General features: G+C 41.1%; 4 protein-coding genes and 2 non-coding genes across 6 annotated transcripts; 3 read left to right on the top strand and 3 right to left on the bottom strand.

The window, feature by feature from the left end:
- The first annotated feature begins 1,175 nt into the window (after nt 1-1,175).
- myl12.2 (myosin, light chain 12, genome duplicate 2) lies at nt 1,176-3,076 on the top strand. The gene is made up of 4 exons (XM_076098092.1): nt 1,176-1,276; nt 1,838-2,048; nt 2,149-2,310; nt 2,502-3,076. Exons 2-4 carry the CDS (start codon nt 1,865-1,867, stop codon nt 2,672-2,674), a joined length of 519 nt encoding a protein of 172 aa, XP_075954207.1. The 5' UTR covers nt 1,176-1,276; nt 1,838-1,864; the 3' UTR covers nt 2,675-3,076.
- Nucleotides 3,077-5,899, bottom strand: bag1 (BCL2 associated athanogene 1). Its single transcript, XM_076098090.1, has 7 exons — nt 5,770-5,899; nt 5,203-5,331; nt 5,032-5,114; nt 4,836-4,949; nt 4,599-4,706; nt 4,400-4,462; nt 3,077-4,309 (listed from the first exon to the last, which is right to left on the bottom strand). Exons 1-7 carry the CDS (start codon nt 5,804-5,806, stop codon nt 4,220-4,222), a joined length of 624 nt encoding a protein of 207 aa, XP_075954205.1. The 5' UTR covers nt 5,807-5,899; the 3' UTR covers nt 3,077-4,219.
- Nucleotides 5,900-6,260: 361 nt separating this feature from the next.
- Nucleotides 6,261-6,352, top strand: trnar-ucu (transfer RNA arginine (anticodon UCU)). The gene is given in 2 exon segments: nt 6,261-6,297; nt 6,317-6,352. It is a non-coding gene; the product is annotated as a tRNA-Arg (tRNA).
- Nucleotides 6,353-7,516: 1,164 nt separating this feature from the next.
- On the top strand, nt 7,517-7,608 carry trnar-ucu (transfer RNA arginine (anticodon UCU)). The gene is given in 2 exon segments: nt 7,517-7,553; nt 7,573-7,608. It is a non-coding gene; the product is annotated as a tRNA-Arg (tRNA).
- Nucleotides 7,609-11,427: 3,819 nt separating this feature from the next.
- On the bottom strand, nt 11,428-15,590 carry chmp5a (charged multivesicular body protein 5a). The gene is made up of 8 exons (XM_076098113.1): nt 15,451-15,590; nt 14,829-14,933; nt 14,675-14,721; nt 14,322-14,415; nt 13,126-13,197; nt 12,836-12,944; nt 12,060-12,175; nt 11,428-11,875 (listed from the first exon to the last, which is right to left on the bottom strand). The coding sequence occupies exons 1-8, from the start codon at nt 15,517-15,519 to the stop codon at nt 11,825-11,827; spliced, it is 663 nt and encodes a 220-aa protein (XP_075954228.1). The 5' UTR covers nt 15,520-15,590; the 3' UTR covers nt 11,428-11,824.
- Nucleotides 15,591-18,057: 2,467 nt separating this feature from the next.
- On the bottom strand, nt 18,058-21,593 carry oprk1 (opioid receptor, kappa 1). The gene is made up of 3 exons (XM_076097966.1): nt 20,988-21,593; nt 19,940-20,292; nt 18,058-18,596 (listed from the first exon to the last, which is right to left on the bottom strand). Exons 1-3 carry the CDS (start codon nt 21,218-21,220, stop codon nt 18,058-18,060), a joined length of 1,125 nt encoding a protein of 374 aa, XP_075954081.1. The 5' UTR covers nt 21,221-21,593.
- Nucleotides 21,594-26,554: the final 4,961 nt, after the last annotated feature.

Genomic DNA, 26,554 nt, shown 5'->3' with positions numbered 1-26,554 from the left:
AAAGTTAAGTGAATGTTAATGGGAGAGATTAGCAATACTTTTAGGATGACATTTCACTTCAATGACACATGCAGTCTAAACTACAAGGACATAGATATAAATGACCAACACCTGGTTAGTAAGGGACAAGGAAATATCTGAATTAAATCACATTATTCAAACAAATAATAACAATAAAGAGGTTGAAAGAAAGGCCCCAGGCCTTACTGATTCAGGATTATAAAAAATATGAGCACATGACATAAACCAGAACAATTCCTCAGTATTAGAGACAAACTTGTTAATAAAGAAATATACACATACATCACTCACCACAAGAATTCACCAATCCGCAGCAGTTGAAAATGAGAGAAAGAGTGCGCTATTCCAACAAGGAGCTAAAGCAAGTTCAGATCCGGGGGAAGCAGCAGGGTGAGGGCAGCGGACAGGACGGCAGTCCACTGAACTAAAATAATGCTGCCACTCGGCAGAATGCACAAGACACCGTCAGGACCTTTTAAGGCCGGGACAGCTTTAAATTTAGACCATGAGACGGCCCAGCAGAGGCTCCTCGGCTCGCCTGGCCCTCTGCTGCGAGCTGTCAGTGTGGGGATATCTGGTGTGTGATCGCAGGTCTAAAAACCTGCTGAACTACTGCCAACACACCAGTTGAATTTAATGAATAGGATTTGTCTTCTTTTAGACGACGTGCAAAAGTCACTAAAGCCTCTGGTCTCCTTGTCTGAACCAAAACCCTGCCAATTCACCAACATGTGACCTCAAACTGCTTCAGAAGTCTCTATGTCCCTAAACTTACAGCTCAGTTTGCCAATGTACTTGTTTCTGGGTATTCTGCGGCGTGGAGGTCACTCACACTAGTTGGTCTCACTTACACGACAATTGAATATTGAGATAGAGAATTACAGCAAAAATAAACGTTGAAGTTTATTAGCGAATGCTGCCACCTAGTGGTGAAACATATACACTGCAGGATTTGTCGTTAAGACAAATATAAATATAGTATGAAAATAAAAGCTGTAAATTATTTTGAGTATGGTTTCTTATCGCTATTTAACTATCTCACCTGGTCCAGTGTAAAAAAACAAAACAAGCAGAGGTGAGGAGGACAACATGGTACAGTCCAGTCTGTTGGCTCCGCCCAGCTCGGCTGTGATTGGTCAGTTCGGTAAAGAGGAAATAAAACATTAATGGTCGCTCTTCATCAGGCTGTGGATGCTCTTGGTAGCTCTGTGTAACGGTTACAGCCATTTGGGTATCACGCTTTGTATTTTCTGAGGTGGGTGATGTCATTTTTTTAACGGCCTCATGAAGTTAATGTTGTTCCTTTGAGTTGATGTCGGTTAGCTCGCTTAAGCTAGTCTGGTCGGTGAGTTAATGAGGTCAACGTTGGGCTAACTGTTAGCTGGTAGCTAATAACTGAAATGTGTGTCATCATTTGTTGTGCAAACCTTGTGACAGGTGACAGTAAATAACGTAGTTATCTTACCAATGTAAATTTCCATTACGCAGTTGTCAATAAGTAAATAGCCATATAACTAAATTGACAAATTTCAACTGACATCCAACCTTTGTTCAGTCGGAAGTCCAGTGCAGAGGTCCACATCTGTGAACTGGGCCCTGTTCTGTTCTACTCTGGGCTTTATTTGACACAAACCTGGGTTTTTCTGTTCAGAGATGTCTTAAAATGAATCACAAGCTGGTGTCAGAGAAACATGAGCTTTATGTTCAAGCCTGCCAAAAGTGCAGGCTCATTCATGATTAGATTTATGATGATGAAACCTTCGTATAAACAGTAGTATAGATTTTTAGACGAGTCTTCATATGATCTGTATCACAGGAGAGAGGCGAGCCACTGACCGCCAACATGTCGAGCAAAAGGGCCAAGGGAAAAAACACCAAGAAGCGTCCTCAGCGGGCCACGTCCAACGTGTTCGCCATGTTTGACCAGTCTCAAATCCAGGAGTTCAAGGAGGCCTTCAACATGATCGACCAAAACAGGGACGGTTTTATTGACAAAGAGGACCTTCATGACATGCTGGCCTCGTTAGGTAAACGTAACAATGTGTTTACACACATTTAGACAGCAATAGGAAGGATATATATATATATATATATATATATATCCTAATGACTGTGACCATTTTCAAGGTAAGAATCCCACAGATGACTACCTGGAGACGATGATGAACGAAGCGCCGGGCCCGATCAACTTCACCATGTTTCTGACCATGTTCGGAGAGAAGCTGAACGGCACAGATCCTGAGGACGTGATCCGCAACGCTTTTGCCTGCTTTGACGAGGAGGGCACAGGTGAGTCACAAGTTGTTCGACACAAATGTGCGCTGCACTTTGTGTTGCCGTTTCTCATCCAGACCCAATGTTGTCATTATATATATTTGTTTTATTAGAGAACGTCTGTCTCCTGTTGTATTTTAACATCTGATGTAAAAATCGATTTAGAAAAATTCTCCTCATGACGGATGAATCGACTCCTCCCACAGGTATAATCCAGGAGGAGTACCTGCGGGAGCTGCTCACTACGATGGGGGACCGGTTTTCAGATGATGAAGTGGACGAGCTCTTCCGAGAGGCGCCCATCGACAAGAAGGGCAACTTCAACTATGTAGCATTCACGCGCATACTAAAGCACGGCGCAAAGGACAAAGATGATTAGTGGCAGAAGCGACTCTAAATCATTGTGGGTTTCCACTCAAGTTAGAACAGCTATGTCCTGTCATTGGGCTCATGGCAGGCTTCACTGTGGTATAGCTCACTGAAGTCCATTTGTTTAAGCTGCTTGTGGGACCATACTGTACCACTGGGACCCCCCCCCCCCCCCAAAACAACTCCTCAACCCCTTCTCTCAAAGCTCATTTGCACATCTGTATAAACACTATAGGGTCTGTATAAGCTAGTTAAGATGTATGAAAAGACCCACGTGGATAAAGCTGGAAATAAAAGGAAACAAGGAGGTTGTTGTCGTGACTGTTTGGTTTTTACTGAATCATTTGTATTTTGTTGGAAATGAAGAGTTTCATGATTAAAGTGTGGTGTGAGCTGAATAATCAATACTCTATTCATGTTTTCAGTGGCTTTATTTTAAAACAAAGGAAAATAGATGTGATGGTTGAAAGCAAAGACAATTCCACAGTTCACGCTAATGTCAAAGATGCGTGGTACACTGGATCAGTCCCTGGATTAAAACAAAAGGTGCTGGCTTGGTGTAGAGTAACGCATACACACCGAATGGCTGAAGGTTTGTGGACAGCATTGTGTACTTATTTTTCTATTTATAACGGTGTGCTAGGGGAGCAGTTTTCTTGATTAATTTATTTAATCCTTTGGTCTATAAAATGTTGCCTGTCACATTTTTCTGATGGCATCAAATTGCTTCGCAAAGCAGCAAGTCTCTGACCAACCTTTATATGATTATCAAAATAGTCGGCAATTTATTTTACTTCAATCAACAAATGGTTTCAGCTGTAGTTTGGGGTTGGCCCCTTAGTTCATATCATTAAAATTGTATATTAGACAAAAGGACCCTGTGTGCAGATCTGGGTCCTTGCAAACATGTTTTTTTTTGGTGATGACCTCAACCAACACCTTTGGGATGAACTGAAACGTTCTTATTTCCCATCATCACTGGTGATCTGGCAGCCGAATTAAGAAAAAGATTCCTAAAAATCGTGAACTGTTAGCATTGCAGATGAATGCATATTAATATCAGAATTTTGGCCATGTGTGTACAAATTGCTGCATGGAACACTCCACAGTCGGTACATCACAATGAGAAGAAACATGTTTTCTCTATGTAATTGTGTAGTTTGTGGGTGATTAACCAGTGAATTTTACAAACTGTTTTCATTTTAAAGTGGCAGTTCTAGTCAGCACTATTTTAGGATGCTTTAAAAAGAGATCTACATATTTTGTTCACAAATCAAAAGCACCTGTGATCCTTTCACAGAGTGACTGGTTACAACGTCTTGAGGAGCACTTTCATCTCTCTTTAACCCAGAGGTTGTATTCCAGATGTACCAAGCACCAATAACCAGCTTCCTCCTGTTCACAGGATCCTCTGTGATGAGGACTCTCTCTCGTACACATCAACCCAACAATAAATAGACACGGATCGCATCCACACTTGACGCTTTCTGTACACTTTGCAGTTGCTCACAGAGCAATGTATAGCACACGATACGGGCGACTTGGTCCGCCCGCTCTAATCCGCCAGGGCAAGATTTTTCGACTGGATCTTTGATAGGTGGTCCGATATACAAGCCTCGATCTTGTCACACTGGGCCAGGAAGTCCTATTGACAGATAACAATCCCATTTAGTAATATGCACAGTGATTTTCAATTAAAACATGCTGGTGACACAAAAAAAAAAAAAGGTGTTACCTGCACAGTCTTTACAAGTCCCTTTTTCTTCAGTTTGCAGTCATTGAAATTGTCTTGGATACTCTGTTGAATAGAAGAAACAATTCTGGGTTTATGACATGTTAAAAAATAAAAACCTGAACAAAAGTAAATATAAATTAATTTTGATCAACAATGGAGACAATAAGGAAAGCAACTACATATGAAAAAGAAAGATCACCAGGGTATCAATCTGCTCCAGGATCTTCATGAACTGTTCAGCTGCTATTTTCACTCTGTGGTCCAGTTTACCCAACGCCTCCGCCTGCAGGTCTTTGGCCAGGAAGCCCTGTGGAAAAAAAACATGTGATAATAAAAAAATCTTAACAGAAATTTCTTTCAAAATATATATTGAATAACAGATCAGACCAATGCAGGAAGACTATGAATCTTAAAAAAAACACAATTGATGGCTTACATTCTTGAGTCCAGTCAACTCCCCGTCGACCTTCTCCAGCTTTTTAGCCGTCTGTTCCACAGACTTCTCGATGTCTTTCAGCTTCTTCAGCTCGGCTTCTTCCTCGGGACTGTTCTGTTTGTGGATCGTTGGCAGTATTTGATTAAATACATATAGTCACGCATCAGAGAAATCACATGTGTAAAGAAGGCCTTACCCGTTTTCCAATCAGCATGAGTTTGCAGCCCTCTTTTACTCCATAGCTGGACAGACTCTCCTCCACGTCCTTCAGCGATTTCCCTGGAATGTCAGGATGGATCAGGCTCGGTTAGACCTAAATATATAATACGATATTATTTGAAAGAAACAAAAGAGACCCAGAGCCTACCTTTGAAGATGAGCTTCTGTGAGGTTTGAGGAACTCCAGTAGCTTTGGTGAGAGCATCAGAGAGGTCTTTGACAATGGGGCCCTTGTCTTCATCCTGGCCAGTTAATGTGATGCTGTGCTTAGTGGACCCTGGAGTGGGAGAAGTCATTTAGATTCATGCATGGCCATGTGTTATGTATCATTGTCCTCAAATAATGCTTTGAAACCGCATGTTAGTAACGTTAAAAGAACTAGTAGCCTAGAGTTTAAAAGTGTTCATGTTTCGCCAAACCCTTTGTGTCAAGAACATCGATTTCGAAAGATATTATGATAAGAAATACATCTTGATAAAATCACGTTATGCAGCTATGAAACAAAGAAAGACAGTGAAACATCCGAGGGCAACGTTTCAGTCATTTTAAGCGTATCGAGGCATAAAATACATTCAACTGTACTAAGTTAAAGCTAGCTTCACTATAGCTACATTAGCTAACCAATTCATAGCTACTGAAACTTACACTCTTTATATATTTAACATTATTTATCATCTCGCAACAATCGTGTAGCATCGTGCAACGTGCGTATTACCGTATGCAACTGTCACTGTAATCGTTTGCGCTGACATTTTGGTTTTTATCGTCCTTTAATCACAACATGAATCACACGGTTGGTGCTATCAGGCTATAACTGTTGCTGATGGCTAACTAACTACTTCCGGAACGGACCGGAAACAGTTCTTCTAACGCCGGTCTCAAAAGTATATATATATATATATATTTTGTGGTAAATACTTTATCTATTTGTCGTTGTCAACGAAACGGTCGGCTACATACAAACAACATATTTTAATAGAATCTGGTCATGACAGCGACGTATACAGAATGTATTAAAAAGGTCCACACATACGGTAATCAATGTCAAACTAAATTATAATGTTTCACGACAGCCGTTCAACACCTAACATTGTCTGTGGGAAAAGTTATCGGTTTCGGTGTTCAGACAGTATAGCTAATGTCCACAGAACAAATACGACTTTGCTCAAACCCTTTACGGATGTGCATCCTTTTACGCTGTCAGCGGGCTCTGTGGCGCAATGGATAGCGCATTGGACTTCTAGCATACAAAATGAGCAGTCATTCAAAGGTTGTGGGTTCGAGTCCCACCAGAGTCGGACTTTTAATTAAATATATAGACCAAAACACACCAAATGGGTTTCTTGTGACTATAAATAATCAGTAATGCCCGAGTAACTAACCTCTTCTACCATGGGGTAGAATACTGACCAGTATTTATACTCTTGAGTTAAATTATTTGAACTGTTAATGAGAATGTAAATTATTCATGTCAAATGTCCTCATATGTCTGGTGCATGTACAATAATAAAAATTATAGGGGATATAAAACTGACTAAATGGACCACATGGAATACATTTCTGAAAATATTTTTTAATACTACCCTCTAGTTGATTTATTGATGTTTTTGGCGACACACTGCAAAATAAATAATGTAATTACTTTGAAATAAGACCAAATTAGGATAGTTAAATCTAGTTCGTTTGTGTGTTTTTATTTACTGATATGTACATTTTTCTTTCAGAATTTCATTATTCTTTATTCATAATTAATTTGACTAATAATTTCATCAATTTGGCTTTTTAAAAATTGAATATCGTTTGAATTCAACAAGAGAACTATTTTTATTAAAATAATTGAATCAGCTAAATCCATTGAGCAGCTCATTACTATTTTCGTTATTGTGACAAATATGTCACATTGTTTTTTCTGAGACAATTATAAGTTTAATTCAATTTAATTAAACATTTTCATAACTTTTTAGACATAAATTAGCTTGATAAACATGGTTAGAACAGTTTAGGTGTAATGTAGGACAAGTTTTTAAAGCATTAGAATTGTTAAATGTGTTCAAACGTATCTTTAGCAACAAAAACAAGCTTTTTGAAAAATGTCACTCGAAGAGACACGTACCGAACAGGAAAAGATGCAAAATTATACATTAGACACAAAATGACCAAAAAGAGACACAAAGTGACCACAAACAGACAAAAAACACCACAAAAGATGGATAACAACTACAAAGTGATGCTAAATCACCACGAAAAGACACAAAACAACCACAAAGAGACAAAATGACCACGAAGTCACAATAAACAACCACAAAGACACACAAACTGAATACAAAGAGACATACAAAACTACAAAAAGAGACCACGGAGAAGTGCAAGAAGGACAGAGAGGAGAGAGAGAAAACGACGGACAGTCGGAGGAGACTTTGCTCAAAAAGTTTCCGAATGTGCATGCAACAAGTGTTCTACCAGGCTCTGTGGCGCAATGGATAGCGCGTTGGACTTCTAGCATTCGAAATGAGCAGTCATTCAAAGGTTGTGGGTTCGAGTCCCACCAGAGTCGGACTTTTAATTATACAGACCAAAGACCAGATGCTCCAAACGGGTTTCTTGTGACTATAAATAATCAGTAATGCGTGAGTGTTTATACTCTGGAGTTAAATTATTTGAACTTTAAATAAGAATGTAAATTATTCATGTCAAATGTCCTCATATGTCTGGTAATATACCAGATGCATGTACAAGAAAGATTCTTCGCTGTCTATGGGAATGTGCAAAGATTCGTTATGGGTTAAATATCAAACTCTGTGTTCTTGGAATAGCCTATACCTGGGGACAAACATATGCATATACAGTATATATTTGTATATATACATTCAAAACAACATCTAAACTTCTGCACCCAGGGCACCCAGGGGCCCAAAGCAGCAGGCCTTCACCTGAAAAATGTCACTGAAAGAGACACGTACTGAACAGAAAAAGCTGCTGCTGAAGCTGCTGAAGTCAAAGCATCACAGTATACCAACCTCAACACGCATATAAGAGCATAACGATGAACGAGACAAGTAAAGACCTCCTTGCTGAATTGGAGCTTGCTAAAATCAAACACTTGAATATTTCTTCAATCAGTTACAATACACATGTAACAGACATAACCATCACACAAGGAATGAGCTCAGGTCACTTGATACCTCCAACAACAAGAACAAACCTCCTCAAACGTACAGCTATTTTTCGTGCAATTACATCTTGGAACTTACTACCTCCTCATATAACTCATACATTTAAAAAACAATGAAAGGCTCACCTCAGGCCACTAACCACTTGACGTTTTCCATTGCTTTTGTAGTCTCCTGATCCTTCCATGTATAAATTATTGATGCACTGTGTATATGGTTGGTTATGACAAGATACATCCCAGTCTTTGACTGCACTATGTATCTGACTGTACTATTTTTTTAGTATTCTGATTGTACTATTTTTAACTGTTTTGCACGTTTTGTATGTATTACGTTTTGTCCTTTCTGTGGACCCCAGGAAGATTAGCGGCTACTAAGGCGACAGCTAATGGGGATCCAGTTAATAAACTAAACTAAACTAAAAGCCTGACGAAATACACGGAGCTACAAGGACCCGGACAGTCGGAGGAGACTTTGCTCAAACATTTTCCGGATGTGCATGCTACAAGTGTTCTACCGGGCTCTGTGGGGCTCTCCTTGTAACCCGTGAGTCGAACTAATTCTTGGTTGTGAAAGCCAATCACCGTTCAGTCTGTAACCACAAATCAACCAAGAATTGTCCGCTGTGGCCAATCGGCGCTGGTATCGCAACCAAGAATCAACCAAGAATCAACCAAGAACTGACCAATCGGCGTCTTCGAGCTCACGAACCACTCGCGATGAATGACGAGAACGGCCGCCTGTTAAAGTTAACAAACTAACCCGCTTGTTGATGACCGTAGCGAACTAACGTTAAGTGGGACTGTCAGCCATTACACTGTTATTTTAATGTATTCATTAATTTACAATAAAGTTATACAGACAGCATGACAAGACCTAAAATGCAATCTACTCTCGTCTGTGAGTCGTAACCTTTACAATAACGTAACAACGTTACTGGACACCTGTTTGTAACTTACCGTTCATTTTATTACTAAACATTACTTTAAAAATCGTCTTTGTCGCAGGCAGCGATGGACATTAACTCGGGAAATTACTGTACCGAAGTATCATTTTGAGGTACTTGTATTTTACTTGAGTGTTTCTGTTTTATTCTACTTTATACTTATACTCTATGGTGCTTTTTACTCCACTACATTTAATTGATAACTTCAGTTACCTGTTACTTTGATGATCGAGGATACAAAAAAAGCACAGTTTATAAAATATATTGCATTATAGATACATTGTTAAGGATTAAACTACCTTGATAAGTTGATTGCTGCAACAGTCACACAATGGTTAGTATATGAGCATGCTTCAAACACTCATATTTTATGCAGAGCATGTTTTCTGCATTGCTTCCATTAGTCAGTTTAGCATTCCAGCTGTAATCTGTTTTCGTAACATGATGGCTGACTCAACAAATTAAATTAAAATCTAAGCCCCACCTTTTCCTCCTGCCACCAAACACTGCAGGAGAAGCAACACTCAAGAAGAGACCGCAACGTCAGGATATCTCCCAGGCTCCTCCATCAAGTCAGGGATTTCCTTTCATTGCACCAGCACCACCCGTCTCCTTCCCCTTCTTTTTCCCATCTGTGGGGCTTCCTATAGTGCCTGGACCCTCACAGATGAGGTTTTTCAACTCCTCCAACCCCAGTTTACCTTCAGCTATGCCACCTTCGACGCACACATCAGTACTCAACAGTACAGGAAAAGAAAAGAGGAGATGGAGCAAACTGGAACCGTCAAGAGAAGGTACGTGAAAAAGACAGACGTGATCCTTTGCAGAAAGTGCAACAAAGACAGAAAGCCACCATCACACCTTCAGTACTTTGGGAACTGGTACTGTGAAGAGTCTGTGTTCTTGGAATAGCCTATACCTGGAGAACTTTATAGAAACATATACATATATATATATATAGATAGACAGATATGTCAAACTGGACCAAAGTGATGCCGCTTGAGGCTGGACTACATACAGTGTATCTCTGTATCTAGAATATTCATAGGATTCTATGGACACATTAGAATGTTCCAGCTCCAGAATGTCAACTGATGTCATAACAACAATTCTGTCACAGAGAACTCTCCTGTCTGCTCATTACCACAAAGCTGCTGAAGTGAAAGCATCACAGTATACTAACCTCAGCACGCATAGAGAACGAGCACAACGATGAACGAGACAAGTAAAGAGAGGAGAGAGAGGAGAGAGAGAAAGCGACGGACAGTCGGAGGGGACAGAGAGGAGAGAAGGAGATGTGGCAGGAGGGTCTGGAGAAAATGAAACAAAACCAGCTAATGAAAGAGCGGCTTCAGTGGAATGAGGTGATGATGGTGGAGGAGTGCGAAGGGCCTGGAGATACTTTGAGTGCTCTGGAGAACGAGCACGAGGGGAGGCGAGAGGAGGCCGAGCTCTGCCGTCTGCCAACGGTGGGAGACGAAGCCGACCCAGAGGGCCTGGCCTCTAGCCTGGAGACGGCCGGGAGGAAAGAAACTCTGCACAACAACTGGGTTGGAGAGGAAACAATGGACAGCGACCCCGTCCACACAAACAGCTCCACCCATCTCCTCTTTGCTGCACGGGACCACACGTGTGAAGGTCTGTCTCACGCTCCTGCCATTCCTCTACATTTACCATGTATATGTTTATAAATGGGTCTTTTGTATTTAAATGTTAATTCAACTTTTATCTTCATCCGTCTTAAGAAAAACCCCAAACACCCAAACACAACGAGATTGGGCAGTGGATGCAGGACAGACTGAGGATCGCCTCCAAGACTGGACGTGCGAGCCAATAGTTTATGTTCTACTGGAGGATTCGCCACAGACTGAAATCCACTTTCTAATGTACTTCTGTTATTATGTATTAAGCCATGATATAGTTGTGTTGAGTTGAAAACATCGAGTTGTACTGTACCGTCTTGGGTTGGGGTTAGAGGCAAAGATGTGTTTAAAAATATTGAAGTGATTCTATAACAATGTGTTGATTTTGTTTCAATCACACACCGCCGGGCTAGCCGTTTCTCCCCGGTCTTTATGCTGAGCTAAGCGTCTTCTGGCTGTAGCCTCATAACAAATGGACACGTATCAGAGTGCTATCAATCTTCTACAACGCTCTCTTCTCGTGTGCGGCTCAATACGAGCCCACATCTCCATGTCAGGGGATCTGGTCCTGGTTGGACCGTTACAAACAAATGATTAACCAAAAACATTCAAGATTAAATTAAACCACATAATTTATTTCGCATGTTTCAAATAACTTGTAGACATTTATTTGAACAGGCTCTAAGGGAATCATCTCCACACAATGGTAGAGACTGACCAACACACAAGACTAGAACACAAGTAAGACAAATAAAAAATAAACTTAGTAATACTGGTGATGGACGAGACACGTGTTAGACAGGAGGACAGAGGGAATAGTGTTTTAAAAAAAAGGTTCAGTATGTTACAAGGCCACATGCTAGCACGGTAGTGGTAACAGTACACAACCCAACACCAGGGCAGCTTCCAAAATCCTAGTGTTCTCAGGTCAAGTGTTTTGCATGTATACATGTTACTCTACATATAAAAGTGTTTTCAGTTGAAGTGCAGTTGTTTTAGTCCGTTCCTTGTTTATGAGGCAGGAATCTGGGGCAGACCGAACTCATCCACCAAAACGCCATCCTGAAAAACAAAAAAGAAGAATGTAAAGAAAACACTTAAATGACGGCCTTCACATGCGAAACACACCTCATAACACACACACACACACACACACACACACACACACTTTACTTCCATGTACTTTCAATGCTGTAAAGTTCCCAATCCTTGAGTACAACGTCAGTTACGGTGACCGCTGTGTTACCTTGTTTGTCTTGCTGTCACTGGGGATTCCCTCAGGGATGGACGGGGCGGCCGAGGCCTCATCCAGGTAGGAGTTGTCATCGTCCAGCAGCAGCTCATCACCCAGAGCGTCCAGCTCTGAAAGCACAGTCACACTGTCACTGGAGTACTGGACACACTGGAGTTAATAGGACAATGACATTGTTATTTTGTTTAGAAACTAAAAGAATACCACAAGGATTTATCCAACTGACTGATGCTTTGGGAGAAAAGATGTCTCTGCTTGTTTCTCCATCTAAACTTTCACGTTGGTCGCAAGAGCTGCGTCCCAAATACGGGCATAACCTTGTGAAGTCCGTATTGTCACACATAAGTGTCAAAAAAGGGCCAGTCCGAATTCAAAGGGTTCCCCCTCATCAACCAAAACAACCTCCTGTTACTCAGGTTTAGAAGACACAGCTTGTGTATCCATCATGTAAATCTGATAAACACATGTTATATGGATGGATATGCCATCAACCTGATAGACTTTTGTTCTTAATACGTTTTTTAAAAAGTCCGAAATTGTGGTCTCTGTGTTGAAAATGCACAAGATATTAACACACAGGTACTCAAGAAGATCACTGAGGCATCATGGGAACATAAAATCATTTTTACCGTCCCTGCTGTGAGCTTTGTATTCGCACTAACTTCTGTTAAATGTTGGTGGTTTAAATACATTTGAAGTTGCTCCATAGATGAAGGTGTCTGCGCAGAAACTAGAAGCAGAATAAAGATGTCGGAGGCAGTCGGGTATACCTGCTTCCAGATCGTCCTCATCTATCTCTGGAGTGCCGTAGTTGCGGCTCAAGGCCTCTTGCACCTCGCCTGCGTCCTCCATCATGTCCTCCAGTTGGTCCTGTAAATCCTACAAATTCAAATACACGGGATCACTTTATACATCTCTGACAGGATCAACTGGAGTATTGATTTTTACTTAAGACCAGCAGTAAGCTGCAAATACATGTTTCTTTTTTTAAATTCTGTGTTAGAGTGATTTACCATTTGGTACGTAGCATTCACAATAAATAATAACTTGTCAAACATACGTCAATCTGATCAAGTTTGACGTCCTTGTACGCTCTTTTCATTTCCTTTGCACCGATCTTCATGGCCTCCACCTGGCAACAGAAAATAAGTTGCACAAGTTATATTTAGTCACTGGTAACAAGAACTCTATCGGCACTGGAAGTTTTTTCAGGTACAGACACATTAACCTCACCCGCCAGATGTTTTATAACACTGACCATTACGAGAAGCCGTCGTTAGAAACTGTTTGGAAAAGCCCAAAAATGACGTGGCAGGTGATTGGATGAACCATCTGTCAATCAAACTCTTACTGTCGCGAGTCGGGAGAAGAGTTTTCCATCAAAGAAAGCCCTCGGTGACATTCTTTGCTCTTCTTTCAGTTAAGAAAAAACTTCTGATACAACTGATGCTGTTGCACGTAACAGCCAGTAGCTCCTGATTGGTCCGTGCTCTGGCTTAAACACATTACTTGAAGCCTGACAAAGATGGATTTTTTGTGCGATAAGAGATTCCGCAACTCTACTTGTGATCTTGCGACATGGTGAGAATCCAGCTGCCGTGCAATGTATGAGACACATGCCGATGAGGATCTGGAGAGCAGTACTATGTTCAGATCGTCTAGACTTGACTCAGTCTCAGCTACTTCTAAGTAAAAAACAAAATAAAAACTCATACAAAAATAATCTCTCCCAATCATCTTATGACCCACTGAAAGTAAGTGACAGCATCTGTATCTGCAGAGACGCGGCCCTCTGGATTTTCTCTTTCCGTATTAATTCGCCGGCTTCGTGACGTTTCTGGGCGTCAGCAAAGAGCCTTTTGGCCCCACATGGGAAGTAACCCCCAGCCAATGACAGCGTGCAGAGTGAGCTGCACTTTGAGGTCATCGGCCGCCTTATTTAGTTCTTTCAGATACAAAGCCGCCGTATTTGACGGATGACAACGGGTTGTTACATCTCTGTGTTTTCCCCTGCTCCTCTCTCTCTCTCTCTCCTCTGCTGTGTTGTCCGTCTGTGTCGGTTGTGCGAAAGTGTGCAGAGGTGTGGCCGTGTGTATTTATGCTAGAATGTAACGGCCGTAAAACAGTCAGAAATAAATGTTTGATTTCTCTGATTCACTACTTTGTTAACGTCGCTCTCTCTCTCTCTCTCTTCATTCACTCTATAGCTCGCTCGACCATCCCAAACTGTGTTTCATAAAGTGGTGTGGCTCTTACTGTGGTTTTGGTGTCCTTTAATGTCTGGATTGTGTAGTTTGCCTGCTCCATGTTAAAGGACTGCTGAGCCAGCTGCTCTCTTTGACCTTCATACCTGTGTAAAAACAATGCAGTTGGTTTTAAAACAATGGATTTTGCACATCATCATTTTTTTAAAGCTCGGTTCTAATTACTATGCTCCCAATACTGGATACTTGAGGCTGATATAGGGTGATATTTGAGCATTTAAAATATACATATACCTCGATAGTGATAAGTTTAAATTAGTCAGTGGTATCAGCCTGATTAACATACAGGTCAGACTCTGTATTAAAACATAACAAAGAGTAAAAACCGTGTATTGTAGGACTCACATTCTCTTTTGCTTCAGGACCCTCATCGCCTTCTGTTTCACCATGTTCTGCATTCAAACAGGGAATAAACAAAACGGGTGTTTTTCTATATTCTCCAAAACAGTCGGGCAACCTTCACAATTCCTTCCAGCTGATTGTGTTGCGAGCGTGTTACCTTCGAGGGCCCGTCTCTCATCTTCTTCATCTGATCCTTGTACTTCACAAGTTCAGCGTCTAGTCTGCCGATCTTCTTCTCTATGGACTCTGATCTCGCATCAACCTGAGTAAGGAGGAGAATAGTTAGAGGAGTAAGGATTTAGCATCCTAGCAGACCAAACACAGTATATCTATGTCAATAGCCTCTTAATATGATTAAGGAGATCTTTCAAAGGGTTTTATGTACTCAAAGCCAAAAATAAAAGTCCAGTGTGTGTTCAGACCTATATGTTCAATGCATGTTTCTCTATGTCAGTTATGTTGAAATCACTCAACCTACTGATGTTATACTCCTTAAAAACCGACGCCCTTAAATGTGCAGGTATGACAGTTTGACAGCTGACTTGAGACATTCATGTGTCCACAGTGTCTGAATGGATTGTGATTCATTAATAAAGCTTCATCTCTACTTCTCCAAACCAGCAGGAAAAGACACACGAGAGGATGTGTTTATGTTTGATAGCATGTTAGCTTGCTAGCACTGTGTGCTGTTGTTGTGGCCATGCTAGCTTTGTAACGGTACCGTTACCGTTAGATCACGCGACATAAACAACAATACATCTCAGCCTGATGGTACTCACGTTGCCGATACAGTCCGACAGATTCGGAGGAGGCGTTTTCGGCTTTCCGCGTCCAAATATTCTGTTCATCTTCCAATTGAACACGAAGCTTTTTTAGCTTTCTTTAGAGTATACAAAAAAAAAATCAGATGTAAAATGATTTCTTCATTGAAGACACCCGGAAGTAACTGTTCGGACGCAAACGGTTCCCATTGGTCGACGTATACAGTTCTGACCAATGACGTTTTTTTCTTTCTTTTCCTTTTATTTTAAACACGCCTGCCCCCGTGTGGTGTGCAGAAGGATTGCAGCTGTAATGAAAACCCATTGTCCCCGTAGACTCTGCATTAATACTATGAAGGACAGAAATGAAATCCAATTGATTTAAATTGCAAGCTTTATTTTTGACTTTGTTGCACATGTGTGAAGCGTGGTTTTACGTTAATAGCGGAAACATACGGCAAAAAATCCAACCGATACAGTTAATTTACAATGCAGCAGCACATTATACACACAGTATATGGTGCTCAAACCTGGGCTGAATTCGATCATTTGTTTATGAATACAATCATCATATCAGTATTAGAGGAATAGTTAAGAAACACATAAGCAACAGTGGGGCGTACTCAGTAAGACTTCAGTTTTCTTAGAGATAATGCTACAATGCTTATACCAGGGTATACTTTAATGCTCGTAAAGGGGGAAAAAGTAATTACAAACATGAATGTTGCTAATTGCTGATCTTTTAGAGCAAGCATAACAGCTAGAGGCCAAATAAGGCACACAAAACCAGGCACAAAAACACATTGTCTGCTATAACTACTGTATCATTATCAGATTTAGACAGATAGACACATTCATGTGTTGCTCGACAAAAGCCTTTGATTTCATGACTCCTATAAAAGCTACAATAATTAAGGAAACCAAGAGAGTAAATCAGTTTGTTTTTGCTTTTATGAGGATAAACTCCGAAATGCATTGTTAATATTCCTTCAGATGAGCAGAGATTTACAGTATAAACACTCAATTGCACTAAACACCCAAAGGCATGTTGTGTAGATACAGTATAGTATTCTAATGGAGCCCTGTTACCCAGTTTTCACATGTACTAGTAGTTCAGACAAGAACATGTCAGGATAGCAACGCTATGTACAATATTTGACACCTCCTCAATGCAACATCACGGCTGGAAATCTGTAAAGGTGTGGAGCCGTGTCAGATGCAATAATATAATAATAGTTTCTTAAAGCACAACGTTCATCTAAGAACACACTGTTTAGACACCGTAGCCTCATCAAAGACAGCCATCTTGTCAAGAAGGAAATACTTTGGTTCAGTATCTTCTTGTGGTGAAATATAGAGAATGATCCCTGAGAGGTTATTAAATATTCTGCATTCTCCAATAATATATAGACTATTCAGGAATTTACAATTCAGCAAAGCACCAAACTGCAATTCACATAAAACAGGTTTAAAACAATGCTCATAATGAAGTCCCCCCCCCCCCCCCCCCAAAAGAAATCAATTACTTGTTTTCATTTTCTGCACAAAATACCAGTTGATCTTTTTATGCATGTGAGAACTTTACTGTATCAATCACTTTTATATGAAGGCCGATAGTACACTTTACAGGTCAGGTAAACAAATGTGATCAAGCTACGTAATGAAATACTTTTGGTTTGTGTTGTCTGGACATCTTTTACCATATTTTCATTGTTGACGTCAACAATGTGAGAAATAGCACGAAAAAAAGTACCTGTTTTGAGTTATATTTCAGCTTTATACAATACGAAACAATATTCAGTGATTTAGTATCTAGCTGGGTTGTTATAAGATGCATCTTTGAACATCATCGTCACATAGGTGTTATTCCATATTTTTCTAAATATCAACAAATCCCATGAAAACAACAACAACAACAACAACAACATGTTCGTCTGTTTTCTCAATACTTTCTGATATACTGTATATATAGCTGGGTAATATAACTCTAACACGAGTAAATTGTGTATTTGTTGGGGACTATTGTCAGTGGTGGATTGATTGTCTGGTGAGTAATTGTAGCAGCAGGACAGTGTACGTGGGATTTATTCAAGCCCTCAGGAAGAGTGCTTGAAAAGCAAATTTTTCATTGTGGCAATTACCGGGTCCGTTAAGTGATGCCATGGGCCCCGTTTCTTTTTGCAGTAAATCAACTTCCCAGGGCTCGGAGACGGGGTTAAAGAAAATGCAAGTGCGCTTGCCTTATGGGCCCCATGGATGCCTTATGGGCTCCAAGATCGTCAGAAGAACCGCCTCCAACATGGTGTCCATTTCTCTTTATACGTCCATTGGTTAATACAGAATAAGATAAATGCTCATGTCCATCATAATGAAGGAACATGCCATGTCAATAGTTTTTGGACAAACCAGTAGGATCAATTCTGTGATGGTTTTCATGGGATTAGTTGACAATAAGAAGACTATCACCAGATTATTTTCTCAGTGAATCTGCTTTCTCTGACCAATAAATAAATAACAACCCTCTCTTTAGCTGTTCCCTCAGATAGAAGTGGTGACTTGAGTCAATCCCAGGTCATCGGAGTCCTCCCAGCCCTGATAGGGCATGGAGGACGAGTCCATGGATAGTCATACGGGCCTGGCCTGCCTCATATCTCCTCGGGCTTCTGTTGGACACGAGTGGTCCCGCAGGGTGCTCCTCACCCGGCTCAACCCATGAGAGTTTCTGTGTCCTTTGACGCCAGGGCAGCAAAAATCCCTGAAGCACCTCTTGAAGTTCTCATCCAGGAAGGCGTAGAGGATGGGGTTGAGGCTGCTGTTGGTGTAGCCCAGCGCCACGCAGAAGAAGTAGGCGGCCATGACAGCGGTGGTCTCTGGCACGTTGCCAGAGAGCGCCTTGACTAAGATGAAGATGTGGATGGGCGTCCAGCACACCACAAAGACGGCGACCACCACCAGAACCAAGCGGGTGATCCGGCGCAGGTTGCGGTCCTTCTCGCGTGAGCCTGACAGCAGGCGCACGCTCTTCAGTCGCATGACCATCAGCGTGTAGCAGACGGTGATGATGATGACGGGTAACACAAAGCCAAAGATGAAGACACAGATCTTCATCAGGGTGTCCCAGTAGCTGTAGGGTTCAGGGAACTGAAGGGCACACTCTGTAGTCCCTGTTAGTTGCAGAACAACAGAGTTGACCAGTCACACACATCATGTGTAATCCAGTAGAAACCAACAAGCCTAAGAGTCTACAGCCACGCTAGCGGCTCTGTGACGCTGTTCTGATGCTAATATGGTGATATTAAGCAGGTATGATGTTTACCATGTCACGTCTTAGTTAGGCGTGTTAGCAATCTAACTTTGATATTTAGCACGAAACACAACACTGTGAAAGTTTTTACAGTAAAATGACTGCACATTTATGGTAGCAAGATATCGTACAATTTATAGTATCTCTACTGTATCAAAAGAACACAGCAATGTACTGTCATCAAAGCATACGGTTATTTGTCAGTGGTAAACAGTGAATTACTGTGAAAAGAAGAAAGAAAAAGTGAAAGTGCAGCTGAGGCTGGTGGGCGTGTCAGGTATTTGGTCAAAAACCAAAGACATGAAGACGGCGCTAGATGAAAAGTTGAGAACATTTTATTTTAAGGAAGCATTTACAAGTTGTATCTAAACATTTATAACACATTAGTTGTATTTTACGTTAAGTACATTTTTAAGTACTAATTAATCAGCCAATTATAATTTCTCCCATGAGGACATATTTTGTAAAATGATATATTATATCCTCATTGATTATCTGTTTATACATCAGCCGCCACTTATTGGTCCCCACAGGAGACAGTTAAAATACATTACGCTTACAACTACTACAGTGTGTAAAAAAATGTTTATCAACTATTTATACGTAAAGTAAAGTGTCAACCTCGTGGTGATGCTAGAGGAAAAGTCAGGGGATTATCAAAATCAGAAGAATTAATTCTCTGGAAATCGTGAATGTCTGTATTATATTAATGACAATCCATCTAATATTTGTTGAGATCTTTCAGTCTGAACCAACGTGTTGAACGGACACGTTAAAAACTATAATTAGTAGAATCAGATTCATCAGCTCTAGGCAAAGTGCATTGCGCTTTATCATTGTGAACATGAAGAATCTATCACACTGTCGCTGAAAGAACAAAACCTTCAAGCTCTCTTCTCAATCTTGGAGGACCAATTATGACTGTCATTTCTTCATCTAGTCAGATCTCTGTAATGGGATCTCGTTTAAACCTATACGGAGCATCGTCTTCAGTGGTATTTGAAGGAGGATTCATGCAGATAATTGTGACGGTTCAATTGAGAATTAATGGCAAAGGTAGGCCTACTACAAATGAAGTGGGGCTTCAGGTTTGACATTGCCTGTAAGATTTCCTTCGTCTCCATAGCAGACAGAGATGTAATAAATCTGAGGGATATGAGTAGAAAGACCACACCAGTGTGAATGTATGTCATGTCAAGGTACCGTTATTGGTCTTCGTGCTGCCAAGTATCATGGCCGGGATCCCAGCAGCAGACGACAGCACCCAGATGATCACGTTGATGATCTTGGCCTTGACGGGCGTGCGGAAATCCAGGGCCTTGATGGGGTGGCACACGGCCACATAGCGGTCCACGCTCATCATGGTCAAGGTCAAGATGCTGGTGAACATGTTGTAGTAATCGATGGAGATGAAGACTTTGCACGCCACCTCGCCAAACGGCCAGGAGCTGAGCAGGTAGTCGGTGCTCTGGAAGGGCATAGTGGTGGTGACCAGAGCGTCGGCCACAGCCAGGTTGAAGATGTAGATGTTGGTGGCTGTTTTCATTTTGGTGTATCTGTTGTGTGTGTGTGGGGGGGGGGGGAGGACGACGACGACATTGAGAGGTTAAATGGATTTGATTGGTTTGTCTCAGGTTTCCTTTTCTTTTTTTATTGACATCCTTTCAAAGATGATCAAGGTTAATGAAATCACTTTTTGAGATAAGGATTAATTGTCACCGTGCTCTGCGCCTTTCCTGAATAAACAGACAAAACTTAAGTAGCCAAAATACTGTGCACACACAAATACAACACAAAGGGAGGAAAATAACTTTGACTTTTCATCATCTCTTGCCTATTCAAACCTTTAAAATGTCAAGGTTTATCTCACATTCAACACTTGAAATAAAAAGACCTTAATGAGGCTTTAAACAGATTCGTACGTGAAACTGAACAGATGAGCTTTGAGAGGAAACATTGACATTACAATCATTGCAAAGCTTGTTACAATCTATAACGCAGTGTCGTCACTGGTGGAGAAAAAATAGCTAAGGATTCTGGATTCAGTGTACATGCACGGGAAACGCCATATAAAGGCATACATGTAAACAGCAGTTCCACTGTGATTAATTAGTTCAAATATGAAGACGCACTGAATTTCCTATTGCTTTATGAGCCGTGCGCATGCAGGTATTTCAAACGTCATGAGATGACTGGCATTTTGCTTCTGACTTGATATGAATGACATATTTCAAAGCTGAAAAAAACTCACCTAATGATGACAAACATCACCAAACAATTTCCCGCTAAACCCACCACGAACACCACGGAGTACACGGCGACTATAATGGGGATGATGGGCGACATGGGCTCGGGTTCAGCGTCCCAGGTGTCGTTGAAGAGGTCCGAGGAGCCGGGTTGCCAGGTGAAGTTTGGGAAACACTCCTCCAGCTGGCCCGGGGGACACCTGTCCTCTTTGTAGATGTGCACCACGCTGCTCTCCATGGTGCTGAACTCTGTCTGCACCGGCCGGGGCTGCTGCTTGGCGTAAAGTGACCGCTCCGAATCAAGCGGAAATTCCGATGACTCAAAACAAAAACAACAAAAACACACAAAAACAACAACAACACACGAAGCAAATTTCTATATTAGGGCACATTATGGCTTCAGTGAAGAGGAGCGCAACAGCCCGCGCTCAAGGACATCATTACACAAGACACAAGTGCAACACCACCTTACCTGTTTTTTTCCCCAGAAAAGTTCGTGCAAATACAACAACACCGATTACGAGTTTCTCACAGGACGCTCAGCCACAGATTAAAATCCGGATGCTGACAGAGACAAAAGGTTTCTGGGTAGTTGTGTAGTGTGTTGACGAGCAGACAATTCACCGCCTGTGCCACGGCTGCGTCCCTGACGCTGCGCACTGGAAGCCCGCACTGCATTCAGTGACATCAGAGGCTGAGCCAACAGATGTGACAGTATCGAGCCAGCAGAACCGATCTGACCCCATGCACCACACGCAGCTGAAAATATAGATTTACATACAATTAACAATTTATTCAGATTTGGTTCTTTTTTTTTTTTTGCACTTTACCTGGTAAATTGCCTCACTAATGACGCCTCAAGCTCCAAAGCGGTGACCAGCTTGTTTAGTGAGACATGTTAGCCTTCAACAAATAAATCATTCATATGTCTTGTATTTTGATGAGTTCACAAGTCGCCTGTGTGAAAAGTAAAACTAAATGTGCTGCGATGTCACGTGCACACCTTTCTGGAAATGTTTAAATTCCCATCAATGCTGTTGTAACATGTTCCCTAGCAACTCCCGTGAGAGTAATGACTGCATTGCAAACATGTAGAGTCCTATCAGATGTTGAAGAGGCATGAAGTCAGAATGACACTCCACAGCAACCTTCAGAGGATTGCATCTGCATGTGAACCAGCACCAAATCATACAGGCAATGTGTACAATAACAATTAAGAATAACAATGGAGAGAGGCCTTTAGTGGACCTTCAAATAAAAACAGCTCATTATCCCATCAGAATGTTTCGATCCCTTTTGCTTTTTGAGTTATTTTCACCATTTCCTTTCAACTCTCTGTGCTCATAACTTGCAGCTTTTTTTAAGTGCATTTTCTCTATTTTATCAACTCCATATTTTCCCATTGCATTAAAACATGAATCTGACTACAGAAAGACAACATTTAGCTGCACAGAGAGCTTATAACAAAAATAAAAATCTAGCTCTGAATAAAGAATACCCATGTCACAGACCACGCCCACACCCTAACGCTCGTTGCTTAGAGACCCACCATGGCCAGGTTTTGCTTGAGGGAGCCTCTTTGTATGTTTCTATTGTTAAGGTGCTGACAGTCTTGAATATGTGAGATGGATGCATTTACAATATAAGTTCACTGAGGTCCTCAGCCTTAAGCTGACAGTAAAGGTGTGAATCACATCTTTCCTCTTATCAGAGCTTCAATGGAGGAGGACACAATTACAGTATTTACCCGTAACCCTGATAATGCAGTTCCAAAGGTCTGTTTGCGCAAAGATACAATCCGCTGCACTTCCTGTGGCACTTGAAACAGGTTGTTTGATTTGAGTTCCAGAGGAGGAGAGGAAATGATCGTTACGTAACCATCAGAAGATAAGGTCAAGAACAAATTCCTTTCTGTGTTTTAGTGCCTTTTCGACGATGACCTGAGGTGCTGCCTATTCAGTGAAATGCTTCAATTAACAGTTTAATGATGAAAATGGGCTTTCAACACAAAAACGTCAGAGAGACATGGGTTACCATGGGGAAAAAGTCTTTTCACAAAAGCCCAGGTTTTTCAAGTGTACTTCACCAGTCAATTACTGGCTCGTTTCGCTGCTTTTCATTCATCAGTCACAATTTGAAAATTGTCACAGCCCTCCACATGCACTGTTAGCCTCCTGTGAAATCTCTTGAACATTCATTGCCATATTGAGTCGACAACAGAAAGAGCCACCCCAATTTCAGAGATAAAAGAAGCTCTCTCCCTCAGCAGCTACATGTGCAATGAAATGAAGATCTGCAATGAAATACTCATTGCATCCTACTAATATATGTATATATATATATATATATATATATATATATATATATATATATATATATGTATATATATATATAATGTCTGTCTCTCTTCTGATCCTGTGTCACAAGGAAGATATACTGCTCACTGAGAAAAGTGTACACAAATTACACCTGATTTAAGACTATAGATATTAAACTTACATGTGTCACATGGAGAAAATGAACAGCAGGAAACTTTGACACACCAAACAAGAAGGAAGAAGGGATTGATTTATGTTTTTGCGAGGGGCAGGTGGGCCAGATATACTTTTATGTGTGAAGTGGATGTTTTCAGGCTTAACTGCGAGTTACTCATTGACGATAAGACTCATCATCTCACCTAAATATGTATCTGTGAGAACCTTTTGATATCAGGTGGGTGTGGCAGCCATTTCACACTCTTTTTTCACACTCATTTTAAATATGTCTTTGTCCATTCTTAAGATCTTTAAAAGAGATACAAAAATGTATTTATTCATTTCAAAGAGATATTTGAAAGAGTTTGGGCCTATAAATCTCATCTTTAAAGAGCTATATGGCCACACTGACAGGGGGGGGCTTGTAATCAGTTGTATAACTACAGATTACACCCATAAAGATCCATATGCAATCACGGTAGAGCTCATAATAACGTCTCATTACCCAGAGATTTACATTCACAACAGCTCTTTGTTTGAAATGTCTTGAGAGGGAGAAAAACAGAGAAGAGGTGTGAAATGGCTTTTGTTCGCCACAGTCCAGTGAAGACATATCTTTAAAATGTTGGCCTCTCATCAATCAATGATGATTTGTGCTTTGCGACAATGCATTTGTGACATATCCAATGAGGTTTTTAAAGATTTTGAAATGATTTATTATAATTTGAAGCTGGATGGAGTTTGCAAATCGTCTATAATTTCACTAACCTCTTCGTTAGGCTGGCTTTCCCGTTGTCTTTTGAACAAAAAATGCCTCTAAAAAGGTTCATAAGCATCATACCAGATCAGTATTCCAAGTTGATTGGAAATCTGCTGCCTCGGCTATGGACAGAACAAGAGTAAGCACCAATGCTTACAACAATTTTGGAACAAAATGTTCTTTGCTTTTGGTCGAGCTTGTTTGGAAAAGCAGGAGCAGTAAAGAAATTACAGCAGCGAGGACAAAACACATTTGAATGTCAGTAACTGAAAGACTTACATGAGGGAAGTTGGTCTTATGGCTGAAAAATTGTCAAACACGATTAATATATGAAGTCTCCTTTTACACCCGAAGACCATCTTCTTTGTCAGAGTGCCGGACTCTTTTCTATAATGAAGGAATTGTTAAAAAGGTCAAAACAGTTTCACAGGTATACACAGGTGTAGGAGGACACTGTACATGTCTTTGCATATGTCACCTGGTGGTTGCTACTCATTTTCATACATGGTGATGAAATATTATTCAATTCGTCTCTGAAGTAGGCTTTTATTAGAGTGGCACATGATTGGAACATTAACTATTCCATTTATTAGTTAAAGATGTATAAATCATCTTTTTTTTGACAGTTGGGGACCTTGTCAAGTTTACATGGCCAACATGTGTAGACATCCAGCAAACATGGAGCAACAATATCATTCATTTATGTGTCTGGACCCCTTATAAGTGGAAGTCCATGTAGTCACTCCTACTAGCCCAGTTTTTGTCCAAACAACTCCTGAGGGAAATATCTGGCTCTTTAGCTGCTAATTACTCCACTATGTTCACCAGCTAGTCGTTAGCTGGGTCTGATTGCTGTTTGGTGCTGAGCAGGTAGAGTACTGTCGGGTCTATCGGACTTTTTTCATGAAACCAGCTTCCTGCTGCTGGAATCATAGTTTGGCGCTTAGTGCCACTGACCAAGCTGCGTTACTTGACCCATTGGTGTGAGAATGTGCTGTTTATGCATGTTTTAAGGTGGGTCTGTATGTATGACTGTACAACTGTTCATCCAATCTACTTAACACGTAAGCATTGATTTCAGAATTAAAATGTTGGTTGTGGTAAATAATATGTTTTGGGAAGTGACTTCTTAGACCCCACTCTATACAAACACTGCCATCACTCAGCATCAATTGGCCTCACAGCATGAGATAACACAGCCTAATGTTACACACAGACGCATTATTGTCAGGCACAGTGAGCCGTAAATACCACGGTTATTGTGATTCTCCTTAGATGCAGCTTTCATCGGCAGTCTTGTTTTGATTGTCACTATGAGAACGGACAGCCTCAGACCCATGGTGACACGTGCAAAGGGACTTGATCGATGAAGCAAGGCAACAATACTCTTCTTCTCAGTGAGCTAATATAACAATCTGCCACGCTGCGCAGATGAAGATGTCAAACACAAACAATTTGAAAGCGTGAACTGGAAACATACCTGAATACATCTCACAATATACCTGGACATGTAACACCTCTCTGAGAGAGAGGAACAAAGCTCAATTGAAAAGCTGAGACAAGATAGAAAACAACCATTGCCTCAGGGGACTTCCATCTATAATCCCACACCCAGAGGCAGACTGTGCACACAAACAGTCTGCCTTGACCCTGAACAACAAATGTGGGCAGCATAATAAAGAAGGCTGTGGGGGGGGAAGAAGAACCATCTGTTTCAGGGTCCAGAGTTCACTCAGTTGTTGCAGGTGAGCATGCACAGGGACCACAGAGTGCCAGCCACTGTAAATAGTGTTCGGAGAGCACAGGCGACTGAAGCCACAGGCGGTGAGCCTCTACATAAATATTGACTCTGCATACATCCCAGCTCTCCACACCTTTTAGACGTCGAAGCACGAGGGTTGAGCGCATCGGTTTTCAAAGACTGGAACCTGAATTGAATGCTTGCTAATGGAGTTGAAGGACAGTTACATGCTCAATAAACTGCAGGCGTTCATTTTGAATGGGAGCTCTTTATCTATACCAAGGTAAAGACGAGGCATTCAGAAGAAGGTGCGTGGAGGTTGAAAAGTTTGAAAAGAGACTGTTTTTCAGTAAGACATTATGACTTCCGCAGAGGATTTTAAAAACATGTTTCTTCTCATCATGGAGTTAATAAACTGTAGCACTGAAGGGATCTGGAGGCAGATTACTATTGAGTATTCTGCTGCCAGCCTGGCCTTCTGGCTGCCTCACCTGTAAGCAGCTGCCGCAGACAGTAGCTGCTGTAAATACTAATGTCTCCAGAATAAATGTCCGGTTAGTGCAGATCTTGCTGCAAATTGGAACGTTTTCATGATTG

Source organism: Anarhichas minor, unplaced genomic scaffold, assembly GCF_050575085.1.
Source record: "Anarhichas minor isolate MPS153535 unplaced genomic scaffold, ASM5057508v1 ptg000024l, whole genome shotgun sequence".
In the NCBI taxonomy this organism is placed as follows: Eukaryota; Metazoa; Chordata; class Actinopteri; order Perciformes; family Anarhichadidae; genus Anarhichas; species Anarhichas minor.
The sequence above is the reverse complement of the archived record's forward strand: the minus strand, read 5'-3'. Positions and strand labels throughout refer to the sequence as shown.

Bases quoted from the DNA above. Each gene is read 5' to 3' on its own strand.
- oprk1 (XM_076097966.1), bottom strand. From the start codon at position 21,220: ATGGAGAGCAGCGTGGTGCACATCTACAAAGAGGACAGGTGTCCCCCG. The intron at 20,293-20,987 runs GTGAGTTTTTTT...CACACACAACAG, and splicing joins GTGATGTTTGTCATCATTAG to ATACACCAAAATGAAAACAG. The intron at 18,597-19,939 runs GTACCTTGACAT...TGCAACTAACAG, and splicing joins CAGCACGAAGACCAATAACG to GGACTACAGAGTGTGCCCTT.
- myl12.2 (XM_076098092.1), top strand. From the start codon at position 1,865: ATGTCGAGCAAAAGGGCCAAGGGAAAAAACACCAAGAAGCGTCCTCAG. The intron at 2,049-2,148 runs GTAAACGTAACA...ACCATTTTCAAG, and splicing joins TGACATGCTGGCCTCGTTAG to GTAAGAATCCCACAGATGAC. The intron at 2,311-2,501 runs GTGAGTCACAAG...CTCCTCCCACAG, and splicing joins CTTTGACGAGGAGGGCACAG to GTATAATCCAGGAGGAGTAC.
- bag1 (XM_076098090.1), bottom strand. From the start codon at position 5,806: ATGTCAGCGCAAACGATTACAGTGACAGTTGCATACG. The intron at 4,707-4,835 runs GTAAGCCATCAA...TTTTTTCCACAG, and splicing joins AGTTGACTGGACTCAAGAAT to GGCTTCCTGGCCAAAGACCT. The intron at 4,463-4,598 runs GTGATCTTTCTT...TCTATTCAACAG, and splicing joins TGGAGCAGATTGATACCCTG to AGTATCCAAGACAATTTCAA.
- chmp5a (XM_076098113.1), bottom strand. From the start codon at position 15,519: ATGAACAGAATATTTGGACGCGGAAAGCCGAAAACGCCTCCTCCGAAT. The intron at 14,934-15,450 runs GTGAGTACCATC...CTCCTTACTCAG, and splicing joins TGTCGGACTGTATCGGCAAC to GTTGATGCGAGATCAGAGTC. The intron at 12,945-13,125 runs GTATGTTTGACA...TTGAATTTGTAG, and splicing joins TCAAACTTGATCAGATTGAC to GATTTACAGGACCAACTGGA.